Source organism: Nerophis ophidion, linkage group LG20 (genome assembly GCF_033978795.1).
Source record: "Nerophis ophidion isolate RoL-2023_Sa linkage group LG20, RoL_Noph_v1.0, whole genome shotgun sequence".
Classification (NCBI taxonomy): domain Eukaryota; kingdom Metazoa; phylum Chordata; class Actinopteri; order Syngnathiformes; family Syngnathidae; genus Nerophis; species Nerophis ophidion.
Genome location: NC_084630.1, coordinates 5,083,583 through 5,103,519, shown reverse-complemented (window position 1 = coordinate 5,103,519; position 19,937 = coordinate 5,083,583). Strand labels below are relative to the sequence as shown.

Sequence of the window (19,937 nt, the reverse complement as noted above, 5' to 3'; positions counted from 1 at the left end):
ATACAAACACGTTATTTATTGACTCAACAATATTAAAATTCAACGATTTGGTGCATTTGCAAGCAGCTAAAATGATGCACAAAGCAAACTAAAACCTGCTACCCAAGAATGTACGACAATTCTTAACAAAGGAGGAGAAATATAACTAATTTGAAGCATGTGTATGCGCGTACAACATTTAAAACCTTTAGTATATCAGAATGTGGAATTAAATGATGGAATGGATGAAGCAAAGAAATGAAACAAAGCCCCAATATGATTCACTTTAAGAGACAGTTCAAACTACAAGTGTTCACAAAGTACACAGAGCAAGAATTATGATGAACATCTTGAACCCTTTTTTTCTTTTAAATAAAGATTATTTATGTATTTCATATTTTTTTTACTTAGTATGGTATATTATTATTTTTTTTTTTTATTCACTGTTTCGTTACAGAGAACAAGGAAATGGGATAAAATTGCTATGGTATGAAAAGGGGTTTGAATTAAATAAGCTCAGCTTTTTCCTACTCATTTTCAGACGTGATGTAATGGAACAACTGGAACTATGTGACGCATCACATTGTATTGTATGCATGTTCTAAAGCAGTGGTTCTCAAATGGGGGTGTACGCGTACCCCTGGGGGTACTTGAAGGTATGCCAAGGGGTACGTGAGAATTTTTTAAAATATTCTAAAAACAGCAACAATTCAAAAATCCTTTATAAATGTATTTATTGAATAATACTTAAAAAAATATGAAGTTAAGTTCATAAACTGCGAAAAGAAATGTAACGATGCAATTCTGTCCACTAAAGAAGCTGAGATCATTATCGTTTGTTACGTCTCGTCTCGATTACTGTAACGTATTATTTTCGGCTCTCCCCATGTCTAGCATTAAAAGATTACAGTTGGTACAAAATGCGGCTGCTAGACTTTTGACAAGAACAAGAAAGTTTGATCACATTACGCCTGTACTGTATATACCTTTATATACATATATACATACATATATACCTGTACTGTATATACCTTTATATACATATATACATACATATATACCTGTACTGTATGTACCTTTATATACATATATACATACATATATACCTATACTGTATATACCTTTATATACATATATACATACATATATACCTGTACTGGCTCACCTGCACTGGCTTCCTGTGCACTTAAGATGTGACTTTAAGGTTTTACTACTTATGTATAAAATACTACACGGTCTAGCTCCATCCTATCTTGCCGATTGTATTGTACCATATGTCCCGGCAAGAAATCTGCGTTCAAAGGACTCCGGCTTGTTAGTGATTCCCAAAGCCCAAAAAAAGTATGCGGGCTATAGAGCGTTTTCATTTCGGGCTCCAGTACTCTGGAATGCCCTCCCGATAACAGTTCGAGATGTCACCTCAGTAGAAGCATTTAAGTCTCACCTTAAAACTCATTTGTATACTCTAGCCTTTAAATAGACTCCCTTTTTAGACCAGTTGATCTGCCGTTTGTTTTCTTTTTCTCCTATGTCCCACTCTCCCTTGTGGAGGGGGTCCGGTCCGATCCGGTGGCCATGTACTGCTTGCCTGTGTATCGGCTGGGGACATACATCTCTGCGCTGCTGATCCGCCTCCGCTTGGGATGGTTTCCTGCTGGCTCCGCTGTGAACGGGACTCTCGCTGCTGTGTTGGATCCGCTTTGGACTGGACTCTCGCGACTGTGTTGGATCCATTGTGGATTGAACTTTCACAGTATCATGTTAGACCCGCTCGACATCCATTGCTTTCCTCCTCTCCAAGGTTCTCATAGTCATCATTGTCACCGACGTCCCACTGGGTGTGAGTTTTCCTTGCCCTTATGTGGGCCTACCGAGGATGTCGTAGTGGTTTGTGCAGCCCTTTGAGACACTAGTGATTTAGGGCTATATAAGTAAACATTGATTGATTGATTGATTGAATGCCTGGCTTGAGATCGACTGACACACCCTCCGAGATCGACCAGTCGATCGCGATCGACGTAATGCCCACCCCTGCCTTGGATTATATGTCTCCCTTTTAGCAAGTTATAATTAGATTTGTGCATAATTTCTGTGGTTTCCAAATTCACCATGTCGCGGAATTTTGGTATTTTCAATTCAATAAAGGGTTTGTATGTTCTCTGTATCCAATATTATGTATTATTCTAATTGCTCTGTTTCGGAACACAACTACTAATGAATGAAACGTACTTTGGCAGGTGTTTCCTCATATTTCTGCAGAATAACTCAGACATGGAGGATCTTTCAAGCTAAAACTTTGTCGTAAAGGAAAAATGTGGGCTGTGAGAGGATGTGTTTAATTGGCTGTCCACTGAGGCGTGCATTGGGAATGTGGCAGCAGGACTGTTGGTTTAGACAATAATAGAACACACACACACACCATTAGCATATTGATTTACTGAAGTTGATGTAAGCGGGCCTTTGCTGAAAGCTGCTAATAATGGTTCTCTGTGAGTGTGTTGCCAATTTATTCAGGCATAAGACATAAGGACAAGATGTTAATTATAGATATCTCATGTATTAAGGTGCAAATACATAGCCGGAGAGCTGCTTTTCCTCTTGGTGGACGAATGTGAGGGCCTGAAGCTTTTCTTCAAGGTGGATGCAATGAATGAACCTCCTCTAAAGACAATCTGCTGCAAAAAGTGCAGAACATCTTTTGTTGGAGAATAAAGTGATGGAATCAGGAAAATGTTGTGACATATTTAAAGAAAACATTTGGGAAAAAAAGACTGTTGAAGATGTTTAGTTACACTGAAGTGATTAGCATGGATATAAAAATATAATTTTTTATCAGAAATCCCTCCTGGTTCCAAATGACTTCCTCTATGGGAGAAATGGGGACTGAAAAATGTGGTGAAGGAAAACCTTTATCCACTCACCTTCCCAACAGTTTCTGTAATGCAAAGTAATATCTGGGCGCACAACCAAAGGAAGACAAATACATTCCTAAAAAGGAATTGGAAAATTTGGATTGCCAAAATTGTCTAAAACATATTCAAAACATTTGCAAAAATGCATTAATGAATGAATCAGAGGGCCGGCCGCTTGAAACATTAATAAAATCCAGATGATATTGTCACACAATTGCCAATACATTTGATTAGGTATAAAGGGACAAGCAGTAGAAAATGGATGGATTGATGTATATTATTACCTTCTGTCATGTCTTTGTGATCGTGTTCTGTTATTGTTTTTGACTCCATTAGTTCCTGTTTTTGCGCACCCTGGTTTGTTTTAGTTTCCATGACAACCATTAGTTTCATCTGGCTCATTTGTTTGGACTCACGCACCTGTCAATAATCACTGCACGATTTAAGCCTGTAGTTGCCAGGCAGTGAGCCTGGCGACATCACCGTTGATACCTGATTGCTAACTTTTGTTTTTGTCATGTTTGGTTTTATTTTTTGTACACTTGTTTCCTGCTTTTGCACTTTCTTATTTGCTTTGTTTCCATGCCAACTCATTAATTTCCACCTTGCCCTGATGTCACGCTCCTGTCCTCAGCCCACACACCTGTTTGTAATGATTATGTTCATTATTTAAGCCACAGTTACCAGGTAGTCAGCCTAGCAACTTCATATTCCTCAACTGCTTCATGCCTTGCTATGCTGTTAATTATTTCTGTCCATGCCACGTAAGTTTTTGGTTTGTTTTATGCCACAGTTAATGTCTTTTGATTCTTTCATTTATAGTCATGCCTTTGTACTAGTCATTTGTTTTCAGTAGTCAAGTTTGTTCTCCGCCATTGTGCACGCCATTTATTTGCCTTTTGTTAGTTACAGTGTTTAATAAATAAAAATGTACTGACATTCTCGCCTGGCTCGTGCCAATTTCCGTTTGCGTCGGAGAAACAATCCAAGTCACAGTCCCAGTCATGCTTTTCACGTCACAGTAGGTGTTTTAGTTTTTGTTGTCCATACTTCTGCCATTGTGCAAGTTTTTGTTTTCAGAGCCAAGTTTTGAACCTCTTCTGAGAGCGCCTTTCGTTTGTTCCTTTTTTGAGTTAATAATAAAAGATGTCACGCCAAGTCCGGTCCAGTCAGTTTGCACCACGGTTAAAAGAAACCACACCACAGTTCACTCCTTGGCACCTACGCTGTAAAAAAAATAAAATAAAGTAAAATCTGTGGATTTTGCGGTCCAAAAAAATGGTAGAATTTTACCATCAAATGTACAGTAAAATTGTCACACTCTATTTTACTGGTGATTAGTGTTACAATATTTTGGTACCGGTAGCAAAATTATTTCGATACTTTTCTTTACTTTTCTAAATAAAGGGGACCACAAAAAAATGTCATTATTGGCTTTATTTGAACAAAAATTCTTAATATAAATTTAACATACAAACGTTTGTATATATAGATATATATATATGTATATAAAGGTATACACCAGGGGTCACCAACCTTTTTGAAAGCAAGAGTTACTTCTTGGGTGCTGATTAATGCGAAGGGCTACCAGTTTGATACACACTTAAATAAATTGCCAGAAATAGCCAATATGCTCAATTTAACTTTAATTCTGTTATTATTAATAATTAATGATATTTATCTTTGTGGAAACAATGATCATCTTATTGATTTCTCACAATAAATATATATAGAAACAGATAAATATTTTTATAAATATATTTCGACTCTTTAAAATTGAACCGAAAAAAAGAATAGAAAAACTAGCTAATTCGAATATTTTTGAAAAAATTAAAAAAAATGATTTATGGAACATCATTAGTAATTTTTCCTGATTAAAATTAATTTTAGAATTTTGATGACATGTTTTAAATAGGTTAAAATCCAATCTGCATTTTGTTAGAATATATATACAACAAATTGGACCAAGCTATATTTTTAACAAAGACAAATATTTTTTAGGAATTTTAATCATAATAAGTTTAAAGAAATATTTCACAAGTGAAGCTAAAATGAAGAATTAAAATGTATTTATTATTTTTTACAATAAAAAAAAAATAATTTACTTGACAATTGATTTAAATTGTCAGGAAAGAAGAAGAAGAGAAAAACTAGCTAATTCAAATATTTTTGAAAAAATAAAAAAAAATATTTATGGAACATCATTAGGAATTTTTCCTGATTTAAATTAATTTTAGAATTTTGATGACATGTTTTAAATAAGTTAAAATCCAATCTGCATTTTGTTAGAATATATACATATAACAAATTGGACCAAGCTATATTTTTAACAAAGAAAAATATTTTTGGGGAATTTTAATCATAATAAGTTTAAAAAAATATTTCACAAATGAAGCTAAAATGAAGAATTAAAATGTATTTATCATTCTTTACAATAAAAAATAAATAATTTACTTGACAATTGATTTAAATTGTCAGGAAAGAAGAGGAAGGAATTTAAAAGGTAAAAAGGTATATGTGTTTAAAAATCCTAAAATAATTTTTAAGGTTGGATTTTTTCTTTAAAATTGTCTTTCTGAAAGTTATAGGAAGTAAAGTAAAAAAATTAATGAATTTATTTAAACAAGTGAAGACCAAGTCCTTAAAATATTTTCTGGAATTTCCAAATTCTATTTGAGTTTTGTCTCTCTTAGAATTAAAAATGTCGAGCAAAGCGAGACCAGCTTGCTAGTAAATAAATACAATTTAAAAAATAAAGGGAGCTCACTGGTAAGTGCTGCTATTTGAGCTATTTTTAGAACAGGCCAGCGGGCGACTCATCTGGTCCTTACGGGCGACCTGGCGTTGGTGACCCCTGCTTTACACACGTAAAATGATCAAACTTTCTTGTTTTTGTCAAAAGTCTAGAAGCCACATTTTGTTCCAACTCTAATCTTCTAAAGCTAGACATGGGGAGACTTGAATATAAAACGTTACAGTAATCGAGACAAGACGTAACGAAGGCATGAATAATGATCTCAACGTCGCTGGTGGTTATTTGGGTTTTATCCTGTTTGATTAATACAAATAAATCATTGTTTCACCTGCACCTTGTCTCCGGAGTTTCCGTCTGCATCCTGGGAGAACATCACCATGCCACCACGTGGTTACACAAATGACAGATTTAAGTGCATACACAGGACAAAGACTATATGGGGGGAGTTTTTTCTACAGTGTATACTTTACAGGCCAGGATCCTTCCTGTCGACACACCGGACATAACAGAGACTTGAATGTTGCTTGACAGCCCACGTATTGTGTATTATACTCTAGTCACAGTCAGCAGAACAGGTGCTTGTCAGACTTGACTGATGTCCACCCAGAACTGGACCTGGCAGTGGTTATGTAGATCGGATAACCTTTTTTTTTTTTTTGTATCGACTTAAATTTATCCTACAATTTGGAAATGATGTGGTTGCAGTGCAGATTTGTACATACAGTAAGTTGAGTAAAACGTAATGGAAGAACTAAGAACGTTTGGAGAGTCTGCTTTGTGTGTTGTCCCCGGGGAGCTTCTTCAGTATTTGCTTTACCTTTTGCAAATATTAGAAATTAATCCTATCATCTGTGAGCGAGTAAGATTTTTCAATGTTTGGTTTACTTCAATAGCTGTTGACTTAATTTGTAAGTCAAAATGTTGTATTACAAGGAAAACTTTCAGTTTGAGACTAGGGTTTCACTTGAGGGCTGATCTCAAGAATCCAGTAGAATGTCTTACGTTAAAGGCCTACTGAAATGAGATGTTCTTATTTAAACGGGGATAGCAGGTCCATTCTATGTGTCATACTTGATCATTTCGCGATATTGCCATATTTTTGCTGAAAGGATTTAGTAGAGAACATCCACGATAAATTTCGCAACTTTTGGTCGCTAATAAAAGAGCCTTGCCTGTACCAGAAGTAGCAGACGATGTGCGCGTGACGTCACGGGTTGTAGGGCTCCTCACATCCTCACATTGTTTACAATCATGGCCACCAGCAGCGAGAGCGATTCGGACCGAGAAAGCGACGGTTTCCCCATTAATTTGAGCGAGGATGAAAGATTTGTAGATGAGGAAAGTGAGAGTGAAGGACTAGAAAAAAAAAAGACGAGGGCAGTGGGAGCGATTCAGATGTTATTAGACACATTTATTAGGATAATTCTGGAAAATCCCTTATCTGTTTATTGTGTTTTATTGAGATTATATGTTCGTACATTAAAGTTGGAGGGGTGTGGCCACGGATGTTGTGACCACCTGTGTCTGAGGGAAGCAACGTTTCTCGACGAGGCAAGGCAGCCGGGCTGAGATTTTTTTTTTTTCCCCTCCTCCACAGTGTAAGCATCCGACGGTCGGGGGCGGCTGGTGGGAGGAGGCAAGAGAGTCCGCAGCTGCAGAAGGAACAACGCAAGCTCTCCGCTCATGTCTACGGTAAGAGCCGACTTAATACCACTATTTTCTCACCGAAACCTACCGGTTGAAGTGGTAGGGAACCATGTTTGTTTGACCTCTCTGTTCCATAGTAAAGCTTCACCGTCATCTTTCGGGAATGTACACAAGGAAACACCGGCAGTGTTTGTGTTACTGAAGGCAGCTGAAATACACCGCTTCCCACCTACATCTTTCTTCTTTGACGTCTCCATTATTAATTGAAATAATTGCAAAAGATTCAGCAACACAGATGTCCAGAATACTGTGTAATTATGCGATTAAATCAGACGACTTTTAGCTGGGGATCAAAATGACCGCTACAATCCGTGACGTCACACGCACGTGTCATCATACCGCAACATTTTTAACAGGATAGTTTGAGCAAAATTTAAAATTGTAATTTAGTAAACCGAAAAGGCTGTATTGGCATGTGTTGCAATGTTAATATTTCATCATTGATATATAAACTATCAGACTGTGTGGTCGCTAGTAGTGGCTTTCAGTAGGCCTTTAATGTTTGAAGCATGTTTGTTATCAGAAGAGTTGGATTTAAAAAAATAAAAACAATCATGTTTGAGCAAATTAATTCTTTAAATGGAGCTTCTACTGTATAGTCCAGTGGTTCTCAAATCTGGCCCGCAGGAAGTCCCAAGTTAAACATTTAGTACCGGTACCAAAATGTATTTCCATACATTTTTCGATACTTTATGATCATTTTCTATACTTTTCTAAATAAAGGGAGCCACCAAAAAATTGCATTATTGGCTTTATTTAGTTTTTTTAAGTCTTGCAGTACATTAACCATATGTTTATTATTGCAATCTAAAAACAATTGTGTCCTTAAATAAAATAGCAAACATACTTGAAAACTTGTCTTTATTAGTAAGTAAGCAAACAAAAGCTCCTAATTAGTCTGCAGTAACATATTATGTCATTTATCATTCTATTATTTGGTCAAAATTATGAAGGACAAACTGTAAAAATTCATTGTTAATCTACTTGTTAATTTACTGTTAATATGTAGTTATTTTCTGTTTCAACATCTTCTAGCTGTTAAAATGTAATAATCACTTATTCTTCAGTTGTTTGAAACTTTACATTAGTTTTGGATGATACCACAAAATTAAGTATCGATCCGATACCATGTCATTACAAGATCATACATTCGTCATTTTCAAAGTCCTCATGTGTCCGGGGACATATTTCCTGAGTTTGTAAACATAATATGAAATCTGAAAAAAAGGAATTGGTGAGGGTTAAAAAATACAGATTTAATCATATTAGTATCGAAAAGATACACTATTGTACTTGGTATCATTACAGTGGATGTTAGGTGTAAATCCATTTCAGAAGCGCTATCTTTTGTTAGCGCTGATGCCGATGAGCTATCGTATCCTCTTACGGCGTGTAGTGAAGCATGTTTAGCTATTCCTCGTCCTGCAGGGATGATACTTATAAAAAAACGTAGTTTATTTGTCGCCATGGAGACCAGAATTAAATCGCAAGCGAGCTAGCCATGTCTTAAAGCACCTCTTCCTGTTATAGCTTTACCTTTTATCTTAAGTTTTTAGGCCAAAATGCGTCTGTTCTTCTATTTCTGTCTACACACTGTCTGCTTAGAAGTACTCCGTGATTATGCGCTGCCGAACGTGCTCCTCTGCTCGTAAAACCAGCAATGTCACACCGTTACAAAGAAAAAAAAGGGTGAACCAGTACTTTTCAAACAGAGTATAGTACCGTTCTTGATTCATTAGTACCGCTATATCAGGGGTCACCAACCTTTTTGAAACCAAGAGCTACTTCTTGGGTACTGATTAATGCGAAGGGCTACCAGTTTGATACACACCTAAATAAATTGCCAGAAATAGCCAATTTGCTCAATTTACTTTTAATAAATAAATCTATGTATGGAAAAAAAATGGGTATTTATGTCTGTCATTATGTCATACTTTTTTTTTCCTTTTACGGGAAGGTTTTTTGTAGAGAATAAATGATGAAAAAAACACTTCATTGAATGGTTTAAAAGAGGAGAAAACACGAAAAAAAGGGAAATAAAATTTTGAAACATAGTTTATCTTCAATTTGGACTCTTTAAAATTCAAAATTCAACCGAAAAAAATGAATAGAAAAACTAGCTAATTCGAATCTTTTTGAAAAAATAAAAAGAAGAGTTTATGGAACATCAATGGTAATTTTTTCTTTATTAACATTAATTTTAGAATTTTGATGACATGTTTTAAATAGGTTAAAATCCAATCTGCACTTTGTTAGAATATATAACAAATTGGACCAAGCTATATTTCTAACAAAGACAAATCATTATTACTGTTAATATGTAGTTATTTTCTGTTTCAACATGACGGACACTCTAACCACTAGGCCACTGTTCCGCGGCATGCCCGCTGGCCACACCCCCTCCACAATGGTGTAATGTAATGCAATGAGTGGGACCAGTAGATGGCAGTCAAACATACGAGATAAGTGGAGGCTGCACAATGATGCCAATATGACTCAAGGAAACAAAACCAACATTGTATGTGTTTCATTGAAAATATAGAACATTACAATCTATCAAAATGTTTTAGTACGACTTTGGCAAGCTATGCAGCCGCACCACTTGATGAATTGTCGGCGCATTAAACATACAAGTTTTATTCTGGTGTGTGTAAAAGGTATATTATCTGTTGTTATGTTTCACAATGGGCTTCACGGTGGCAGAGGGGTTAGTGCGTCTGCCTCACAATACGAAGTTCCTGCAGTCCTGGGTTCAAATCCAGGCACGGGATCTTTCTGTGTGGAGTTTGCATGTTCTCCCCGTGACTGCGTGGGTTCCCTCCGGGTACTCCGGCTTCCTCCCACTTCCAAAGACATGCACCTGGGGATAGGTTGATTGGCAACACTAAATGGTCCCTAGTGTGTGAATGTTGTCTGTCTATCTGTGTTGGCCCTGTGATGAGGTGGCGACTTGTCCAGGGTGTACCCCACCTTCCGCCCGATTGTAGCTGAGATAGGCGCCAGCGCCCCCCGCGACCCCAAAAGGGAATAAGCGGTAGAAAATGGATGGATGGATGGATGTTTCACAATATTATTTAAAATAAACTTTTCTTACTTTCTGGTACCTGCTGATCTGTATTTGGGATCTGCATAAATCCGGAAAAATTGCACTCATCCGCACCGACGCCGTAGTTGATAAGCTTCTTCTTTTTCTCTACTAATAATATAACCCAGTGTGCTTAGTATATGAAAAAAGATAAAAATAGACCATTCATCGGCAGTTTTGCCTTAAGGTCCGCAAAATATGCTAATATGGTGGAGTAGCTTGTTTACTTCAGATGCAGTCAGGAGTCATTAGTTCAACTTCTTTAGTTGCACTCGTGGTGTTCCTCAAGCTTCAATTTTAGGTCCACTTTTTTTTTCATCATTTTGGGGATTTTAGGTGAGTTCAGTTTTAAAAAATCGGTTTTGCTGGAGATACTTAAAAACTAAAGAGTGCTGCCAAAAAGATGAACTTTGGCTAGTGTTTTTGCCGAATGTCCTTAACTCTGGTAAAATAAATAGACCAAGATCAAATATCCACTCTAGATCAGGAGTGTCAAACTCATTTTAGCTCAGGAATCTTTGTGCACACGCAGGCCGGACTATTAAAATCATGACATCAAAACTAAAAAATAAAGTCAACTTCAGATTGTTTTCTTTTTCTTACTTTGGTTAAAAATAGAACAAACACATTCTGAAAATATTACAATGAAAATGTAGAAAAAAAAATACCAGCAGTGGTAAAGTTTAGATCCATGAAGGAAAGAAGGAAGTGAATGAATGTTTATAACTGAATAAATGTACATATGCATAAATATTTGTTTTCTTTTGTATTATTTTCTTTAATGAATTTAGTAACGTTTATGACAACCTTTTTCCAAAATAGAATGTGAGATATAACAGAATAATGTGGGGCGGTATAGCTCGGTTGGTAGAGTGGCTGTGCCAGCAACTTGAGGGTTCCAGGTTCGATCCCCGCTTCCGCCATCCTCGTCACTGCCGTTGTGTCCTTGGGCAAGACACTTTACCCACCTTCTCTCAGATCCACCCACTGTAACTTAGATATTGGGTTTCACTATGTAGAAGAACTTTGAGTCACTAGAGAAAAGCGCTATGTAAATGTAATTAAATTCACACTAATGCATACATTTATTATTTGTTTTCAAAAAACTTACAAAAATGTGGGACACCAAAAATTGACTGTGTGTCCCCATTTTTATGACTTGATGGGGTCTCTGGGTCTTCATTTTGAAAATTCCTAGCGCCAACACTAATGGAGTATTGGTGCGTGCAAAACAGCAGCAGGGGGCTGTGGCCTGCGGGCCGCTTCTATTACTAATCAAATATCATCCCGGGGACCTTTGATTGATTGCTTGATTGAAACTTTTATTAGTAGATTGCACAGTTCAGTACATATTCCCTACAATTGACCACTAAATGGTAACACCCCAATAAGTTGTTCAACTTGTTTAATCAATTCCTGGTAATGGATCATGGATCATTCATTCCAGATCTGGCTGGCGGGCATTGACTTTGAAAGATTGGCTGTAGAGGATGATGTGTCTCCGGAATATACAAAATAAGACTACACATATTTAGCTTTAAGTCCATTTGTGGTTTTACGAAGAGGGTTTTTGTTATGATCCGTGTTTTGTCATTTTCTGTTAGATTTGGACTCCCTCAGTTCCTGTTTATGTGCACCCTTGAGTTTGTTTTTAGTTACCATGGCTTCCTATTATTTCCACCTGTCTCTGATTGGTGTTCGGGACGCTCACCTGCTTCCCGAGCACTAATCAGAGGCATTATTTAAGCCTGCCTTTGCCAGTCAGTCGACCTGGCTTCATTATTTGCTACATGAACCTTTTACGTGAGTATTGCTCGTCTCGAGTCTATGCTAAGTGGTAGCCTTAGCTTCGAGTGCGATCGACACTTTATTCCTTCGACTTGTTTTCTGTTTTATGGTACTTCTTTGATTTTTCTTAGAATCAATCAATCAATCATCAATCAATGTTTATTTATATAGCCCCAAATCACAAATGTCTCAAAGGACTGCACAAACCATTACGACTACGACATCCTCGGAAGAACCCACAAAAGGGCAGGGAAAACTCACACCCAGTGGGACGCCAGTGACAATGCTGACTATGAAAAACCTTGGAGAGGACCCCCCCCCCCCCCCCCCCCCCCTCTAGCAGGACCGAAAGCAATGGATGTCGAGCGGGTCTAACATGATACTGTGAAAGTTCAATCAATAGTGGCTCCAACACAGCCGCGAGAGTTCAGTTCAAAGCGGATCCAAGACAGCAGCGAGAGTCCCGTCCACAGGAAACCATCCCAAGCGGAGTCGGATCAGCAGCGGAGAGATGTCCCCAACCGATACACAGGCGAGCGGTCCATCCTGGGTCCTGACGGGCGGTCCATCCTGGGTCTCGACTCTGGACAGCCAGTACTTCATCCATGAATAAATAAATCATGTTCCTACCTGCACGTCCTGTCCAGAGCGGTCCGTCTGCATCCCGGGGGAACGAACCCTGCAGTAAGCTGCGACCCCCCCTCAATCGTAACAGTTTTGAATGTTCAACAAAACAGAGGTCAACAAATCGTGTTCAACATCAGTGTTTTCTCTGTGCATTATTTTTTTTTAAAAAGACATTTACCATAAATGCATGTTTTTGTGCAGAGAAAAACAAAGAGTGGACTTCTCTCCCGGCAGATTAGTAAACAGGATAAGAAGCTTTCTTAGAAGACTCTTAACACTTCTCTCACCTCTGGAGGGAAGGAATCAAGTCACATTTATTTTTTAATTAGCCAAAGCAAGGTGATGAAGAGGAGCCTTTAATTAGCCCGCTGCTGCATGTAAGTTCATTTAAACTCTCCTCAGTGAAGTCGCTCATTATTTAGCCAATGGCTTGATAATTAAGAGTCTAATCTAAATTAATTGCTGGATGAATGCGGGGGTTGTTTTTTTTTGTTTTGTTTTTTGATCGCGTGCGTGCTCTCAAACGAGGAGAGTGGATGCAATTCCAATTACAAGTCAAAGGATTGCAAGTATTGATCTTGTGTTGTGGGTTTTTTTCCCGCACACAAATCTTTCTGAGCGTCATATAATGGCAGCTTTGATCATTGGGAGAGGTAAAGAGCCCATTTGCAGCTCCTTATGTGCGGCCAATTAGGGAACCAGTCAAATTATGAGCGTAATTGTGCTTGGGAAAGAATCTGCAAATAGTTGCTTGTTGACTTCAGTCCACGTCTTGTTGAAAGGATTAAACGTGGTGTAATTTAATTAAAAAAAAACGCTTTTAAGCAAATAGTCACTAGTCAAACTGCAGCAGTTCATTTTAAAAGCGACTTAGGAGGAAAATAAAAACAAAACACCATTTTAAAGGGGAACATTATCACAATTTCAGAAGGGTTAAAACCAATAAAAATCAGTTCCTAGTGGCTTATTTTATTTTTTGAAATTTTTTTCAAAATTTTACCCATCATGGAATTTCCCGAAAAAAGGTTTTAAAGTGCCTGATTTTCGCTATCTGTAAATCCAGCCGTCCATTTTCCTGTGACGTCACACAAACAAACATGGCGGATAAAACAGCAAGATATAGCGACATTAGCTCGGATTCAGACTCGGATTTCAGCGGCTTAAGAGATTCAACAGATTATGTTTTGAAACGGATGGTTGGAGTGTGGAGACGGATAGCGAAAACGAAATTGAAGAAGAAACTGAAGTTATTGAGCGAATAGCTATTGTAGCTATTCGGCGATCGCCTTCTAACCAAAGATTGCATCTTTTGACTACTGGAGCAATTTACGTAAATCCGTCGATTGGTAAGTGTTTGTTTGGCATTAAATGTGGGTGTAGGGAAAGGCTGGATGCAAATATAGCTACAAATATACATGTCATGACCCCGTTGGTAGTTTTTCTGTGTTAGTCTGTTTCCTGGGTGCACCCTCTTTCCCTGTTTACTGTCGGTTTCCATGGGCACTAATTCTCCTCACCTGTCTTAGTTTGGCAATTAGTGTTTCCACCAGGTATTTTGGTTCATCACCTCCCTTTAAAGTGTGCTGTCACCCAGCAATAGTTGCTGGGTCAATGTTTGCTATAGACAACAGTTACGTTTCTCCTGTTTTGCTCTCCTCGCATGTAGTATCCTTTGTACAGTCTAGCCTTCCTCGTTTTTTCACCCTCGGTGACATTTTGGTTTTGCTTAGCTCCACGCTGGTTAGCGTCCTCAGTTTGTATTATTTGATATTGCTCGAAATACATTAAAATAACTTCATCCTGCCTCCACGCTGCTCCTGCTTGCTTCCTGCGTTGCTAAGGAACACAAATATCGCAGCCTTGCGTCCTCGAAGACGTAACAGTACATACAGCTAGCCTACATAGCATGTTAGCATCGATTAGCTGGCAGTCTGCTAATCAGGCCAAATATGTCTGATTAGCACATAAGTCAATAACATCAACAAAACTCACTTTTGTGATTTTGTTGACTTTATTGTTGGAAATGCATCTGCTTTGAGTGTCGCAGGATATCCACACATCTCTGTCATAGCATCGCTATCTTCGGTAAAATGTGCAGAACAAACGAGGGACTTTCGCATCTTTTGACGCTGGTGCAACTTGAATCCGTCGATTGGTATGTGTTTGTTTGGCATTAAATGTGGGTGGAGGGAAAGGTTGGATGCAAATATAGCTACAAATGAGGCATAACGATGCAATATGTACATACAGCTAGCCTAGATAGCATGTTAGCATCGATTAGCTGGCAGTCATGCCGTGACCAAATATGTCTGATTAGCACATAAGTCAATAAAATCAACAAAACTCACCTTTGTGATTTTGTTGACTTTATTGTTGGAAATGCATCTGCTTTGAGTGTCGCAGGATATCCACACATCTCTGTCGTAGCATCGCTATCGTTGGTAAATTTTGCAGAACAAACGAAGGACTTTCGCATCTTTTGACACTAGTGCAACTTGAATCCGTCGATTGGCATGTGTTTGTTTGGCATTAAACGTGGGTGGAGGGAAAGGCTGGATGCAAATATAGCTACAAATGAGGCATAACGATGCAATATGTATATACAGCTAGCCTAGATAGCATGTTAGCATCAATTGGCTGGCAGTCATGCCGTGACCAAATATGTCTGATTAGCACATAAGTCAATAAAATCAACAAAACTCACCTTTGTGATTTTGTTGACTTTATTGTTGGAAATGCATCTGCTTTGAGTGTCGCAGGATATCCACACGTCTCTGTCGTAGCATCGCTATCGTTGGTAAAATGTGCAGAACAAACGAGGGACTTTTGCATCTTTTGACACTGGTGCAACTTGAATCCGTCGATTGGTATGTGTTTGTTTGGCATTAAACGTGGGTGGAGGGAAAGGCTGGATGCAAATATAGCTACAAATGAGGCATAACGATGCAATATGTACATACAGCTAGCCTAGATAGCATGTTGGCATCGATTAGCTGGCAGTTATGCTGTGACCAAATATGTCTGATTAGCACATAAGTCAATAAAATCAACAAAACTCACCTTTGTGATTTCGTTGACTTTATTGTTGGAAATGCATCTGCTTTGAGTGTCGCAGGATATCCACACATCTCTGTCGTACCATCGCTATCGTCGGTGAAATGTGCAGAACAAACGGGGGACTTTCGCATCTTTGGACGCTGGTGCAACTTGAATCCGTCGATTGGTATGTGTTTGTTTGGCATTTGATGTGGTTGGAGGGAAAGGCTGGATGCAAATATAGCTACAAATGAGGCATAACGATGCAATATGTACATACAGCTAGCCTAGATAGCATGTTAGCATCGATTAGCTGGCAGTCATGCCGTGACCAAATATGTCTGATTAGCACATAAGTCAATAAAATCAACAAAACTCACCTTTGTGATTTCGTTGACTTTATTGTTGGAAATGCATCTGCTTTGAGTGTCGCAGGATATCCACACATCTCTGTCGTAGCATCGCTATCGTCGGTAAAATGTGCAGAAGAAACGAGGGACTTTCGCATCTTTTGACGCTGGTGCAACTTGAATCCGTCGATTGGTATGTGTTTGTTTGGCATTAAATGTGGGTGGAGGGAAAGGCTGGATGCAAATATAGCTACAAATGAGGCATAACGATGCAATATGTACATACAGCTAGCCTAGATAGCATGTTAGCATCAATTGGCTGGCAGTCATGCCGTGACCAAATATGTCTGATTAGCACATAAGTCAATAAAATCAACAAAACTCACCTTTGTGATTTTGTTGACTTTATTGTTGGAAATGCATCTGCTTTGAGTGTCGCAGGATATCCACACATCTCTGTCGTAGCATCGCTATCTTCGGTAAAATGTGCAGAAGAAACGACGGACTTTCGCATCTTTTGACGCTGGTGCAACTTGAATCCGTCGATTGGTATGTGTTTGTTTGGCATTAAATGTGGGTGGAGGGAAAGGCTGGATGCAAATATAGCTACAAATGAGGCATAACGATGCAATATGTACATACAGCTACCCTAAATAGTATGTTAGCATCGATTAGCATGCCGTGCTAATCGATGCACACTCCTCGTAAGTCGACTTGAATCCGTCCCTGATCGTGTTGTTACACACTCCGACAACACACCGACGAGGCATGATGTCTCCAAGGTGCGGAAAACAGTCGAAAAAACGGAAAATAACAGAGCTGATTTGACTTGTGTGTGTGTAATGTGTTTGTAAAAATGGCGGGTCGCTTCCTGTTGTGACGTCACAGGTGAAAGGTCATTGCTCCGACAGCGAACAATTGAAAGGCGTTTAAATCGCCCAATTCATCCTTTTAGAGTTCGGAAATCGGTTAGAAAAACATATGGTCTTTTCTCTGCACCATCAAGGTATATATTGACTCTTACATAGTTCTGTTGATAATGTTCCCCTTTAATTATCAACCACTGGGATCTACACCATCTCCACCATCTTTGAACGCCAGGTGTTGCATAAAGCATATGGAAATATTGTTAATTGCCTCCTCTTTCGCAGGCGAAAACAATGCAAATCAATACTTTTAAAAATGTAAACGTACAATTATATTTATATATACTATTTTTTTTTTTTTTTTTTTTTTTTTTTTTTTTTTTTTTTTTAGGGCTTCACGGTGGCAGAGGGGTTAGTGCGTCTGCCTCACAATACGAAGTTCCTGCAGTCCTGGGTTCAAATCCAGGCTCGGGATCTTTCTGTGTGGAGTTTGCATGTTCTCCCCGTGAATGCGTGGGTTCCCTCCGGGTACTCCGGCTTCCTCCCACTTCCAAAGACATGCACCTGGGGATAGGTTGATTGGCAACACTAAATTGGCCCTAGTGTGTGAATGTGAGTGTGAATGTTGTCTGTCTATCTGTGTTGGCCCTGTGATGAGGTGGCGACTTGTCCAGGGTGTACCCTGCCTTCCGCCCGATTGTAGCTGAGATAGGCGCCAGCGCCCCCCGCGACCCCGAAAGGGAATAAGCGGTAGAAAATGGATGGATGGATATACTATTTTTTATAGTGTAAATAGCATGTTGCTTACTCATAGAAGCTAACAAGAGCAGAAAATAATAATGTCCAGCCTTTATTACAGTAAAAAAAGTCCTACTAGAATCAGAGGTGGGTAGTAACGCGCTACATTTACTCCGTTACATCTACTTGAGTAACTTTTGGGATAAATTGTACTTCTAAGAGTAGTTTTTATGCAACATACTTTTACTTTTACTTGAGTATATTTATAGAAAAACGCTACTTTTACTCCGTTCCATTTATCTGCAATCAGGTCGCTACTCGTTACTTTTTTTTTTTTATCGATCTATTAATGCACGCTTTGTTTGTTTTGATTTTGTCAGACACGCATTCAAAGTAGGAACTACACATGCCTGCGTTTCACCAATCACATGCAATCACTGGTGACGTTGGACCAATCAAACAGAGCCAGGTGGTCACATGACCGTCACACGTAGAACCCAACATGTTGAAAAACTTATTGGGGTGTTACCATTTACTGGTCAACTGTACGGAATATGTACTGTACTGTGCAATCTAATAATAAAACTTTGAATCAATCAACCAATCAATCAAAAGTGTAAAGGAAAAAAGACACTTTTTTATTTCAACCGTACTTCCTGTCAAAAGCCTAAAGACTGATCGCACAGTTCCTGTCTTCACAATAAAAGCGCCGATCCATCGCGCCTGCGCTAACAAAATAAGAGTCTCCGAAAGCCAGCGCAAACAAGCTAGCAAGCTACGGAGTTTGCCGCCAATGTATTTCTTCCAAAGTGTATAAAAACGAGTATGGAAGCTGGACAAATAAGATGCCAAAAACCAACGACTTTCATGTGGTATTAGACAGGAAGGAGGAACTTTTTTTCTCCTCCATTTGAAAACGTGGACATTATCAGCACTATACTGTCTGATTCCAATCAATCAAATATTTGGGTGACTACTCCTTACTTTTACTTGAGTAATAAATCTCTAAAGTAACAGTACTCTTACTTGAGTACAATTTCTGGCTACTCTACCCACCTCTGATTAGAATATTGCAGGAGTTCTCACATTTTTTTCACCAAGGATCTCCATAAGGCCCAACATTAAATAATAGGTGTTATGATCCGCTGATTCTGTTTAGGTTTTCGGGTCACTTGTGTTTTTCTGTCAGTGTTGGACTCCGTTAGTTCCTGTTTATGCACCATAGCAACTTATCATTTTCACCTGCCGCTTGTGTTCCTGACGCACACCTGTTTGTCATCATTGAGATTATTATTTAAGCCTGCCTTTGCCAGTCAGTCGGTCTAGCTCAGGGGTGTCAAACTCAAATACAGAGTGGGCCAAAATTTTAAACGGAACTAAGGTTGAACAAATTAACCTTTTAATAGGGACACAAACAAGTTATTGAACAAGCAAGGCTTGTATAACTTTAGTGACATGCAAAATCCAGTTTCAAATAACAATAATAATTAAAAAAATATCAAGGGACGGCGTGGCGCAGTGGGAGAGTGGCCGTGCGCAACCCGAGGGTCACTGGTTCAAATCCACCTAGAACCAACCTCGTCACATCCGTTGTGTCCTGAGCAAGACACCTCACCCTTGCTCCTGATGGGTGCTGGTTGGCGCCTTGCATGGCAGCTCCCTCCATCAGTGTGTGAATGTGTGTGTGAATGGGTAAATGTGGAAGTAGTGTCAAAGCGCTTTGAGTACCTTGAAGGTAGAAAAGCGCTATACAAGTACCACCCATTTATCATTTATTTATTTATAACAAGTAAAATTAAAATAAAAATGTTATGCCTTTTTTTCTATTTGCAATCTTCTGAGGTCAATATCAAATTATTTCCACAGGCCAATAATACATTTGAAAATAAAATAACAATAATGACTGAACCAAACATTCAAGCCTTGAAGTAGCAAGAGAAAATGCGTGAATAGAACGTTAATTATTGGTCAGTTTGCTGGAAGTTTTCCGGAAGAGTTAGTGCTGCAAGGGGTTCTGGGTATTTGTCTGTTGTGTTACGGTGCGGATGTTCACCCGAAATGTGTTTGTCATTCTTGTTTGGTGTGGGTTCACAG

General features: G+C 38.6%; 1 protein-coding gene across 6 annotated transcripts in view; it reads left to right on the top strand.

The window, feature by feature from the left end:
• The window catches only part of ubn1 (ubinuclein 1), a 240,863-nt gene that overhangs the window by 160,257 nt on the left and 60,669 nt on the right, over positions 1-19,937 (top strand). Inside the window, exon 3 of one of the 6 annotated variants that reach the window (XM_061880363.1) lies at positions 7,244-7,338. The exons of the other annotated variants lie outside the window; for them this stretch is intronic. Within the exon in view, the coding sequence (XP_061736347.1) occupies positions 7,330-7,338 (9 nt within the window). The 5' untranslated portion in view covers positions 7,244-7,329. The remainder of the gene's footprint in view (positions 1-7,243; positions 7,339-19,937) is intronic. 6 annotated transcript variants of the gene reach the window in all.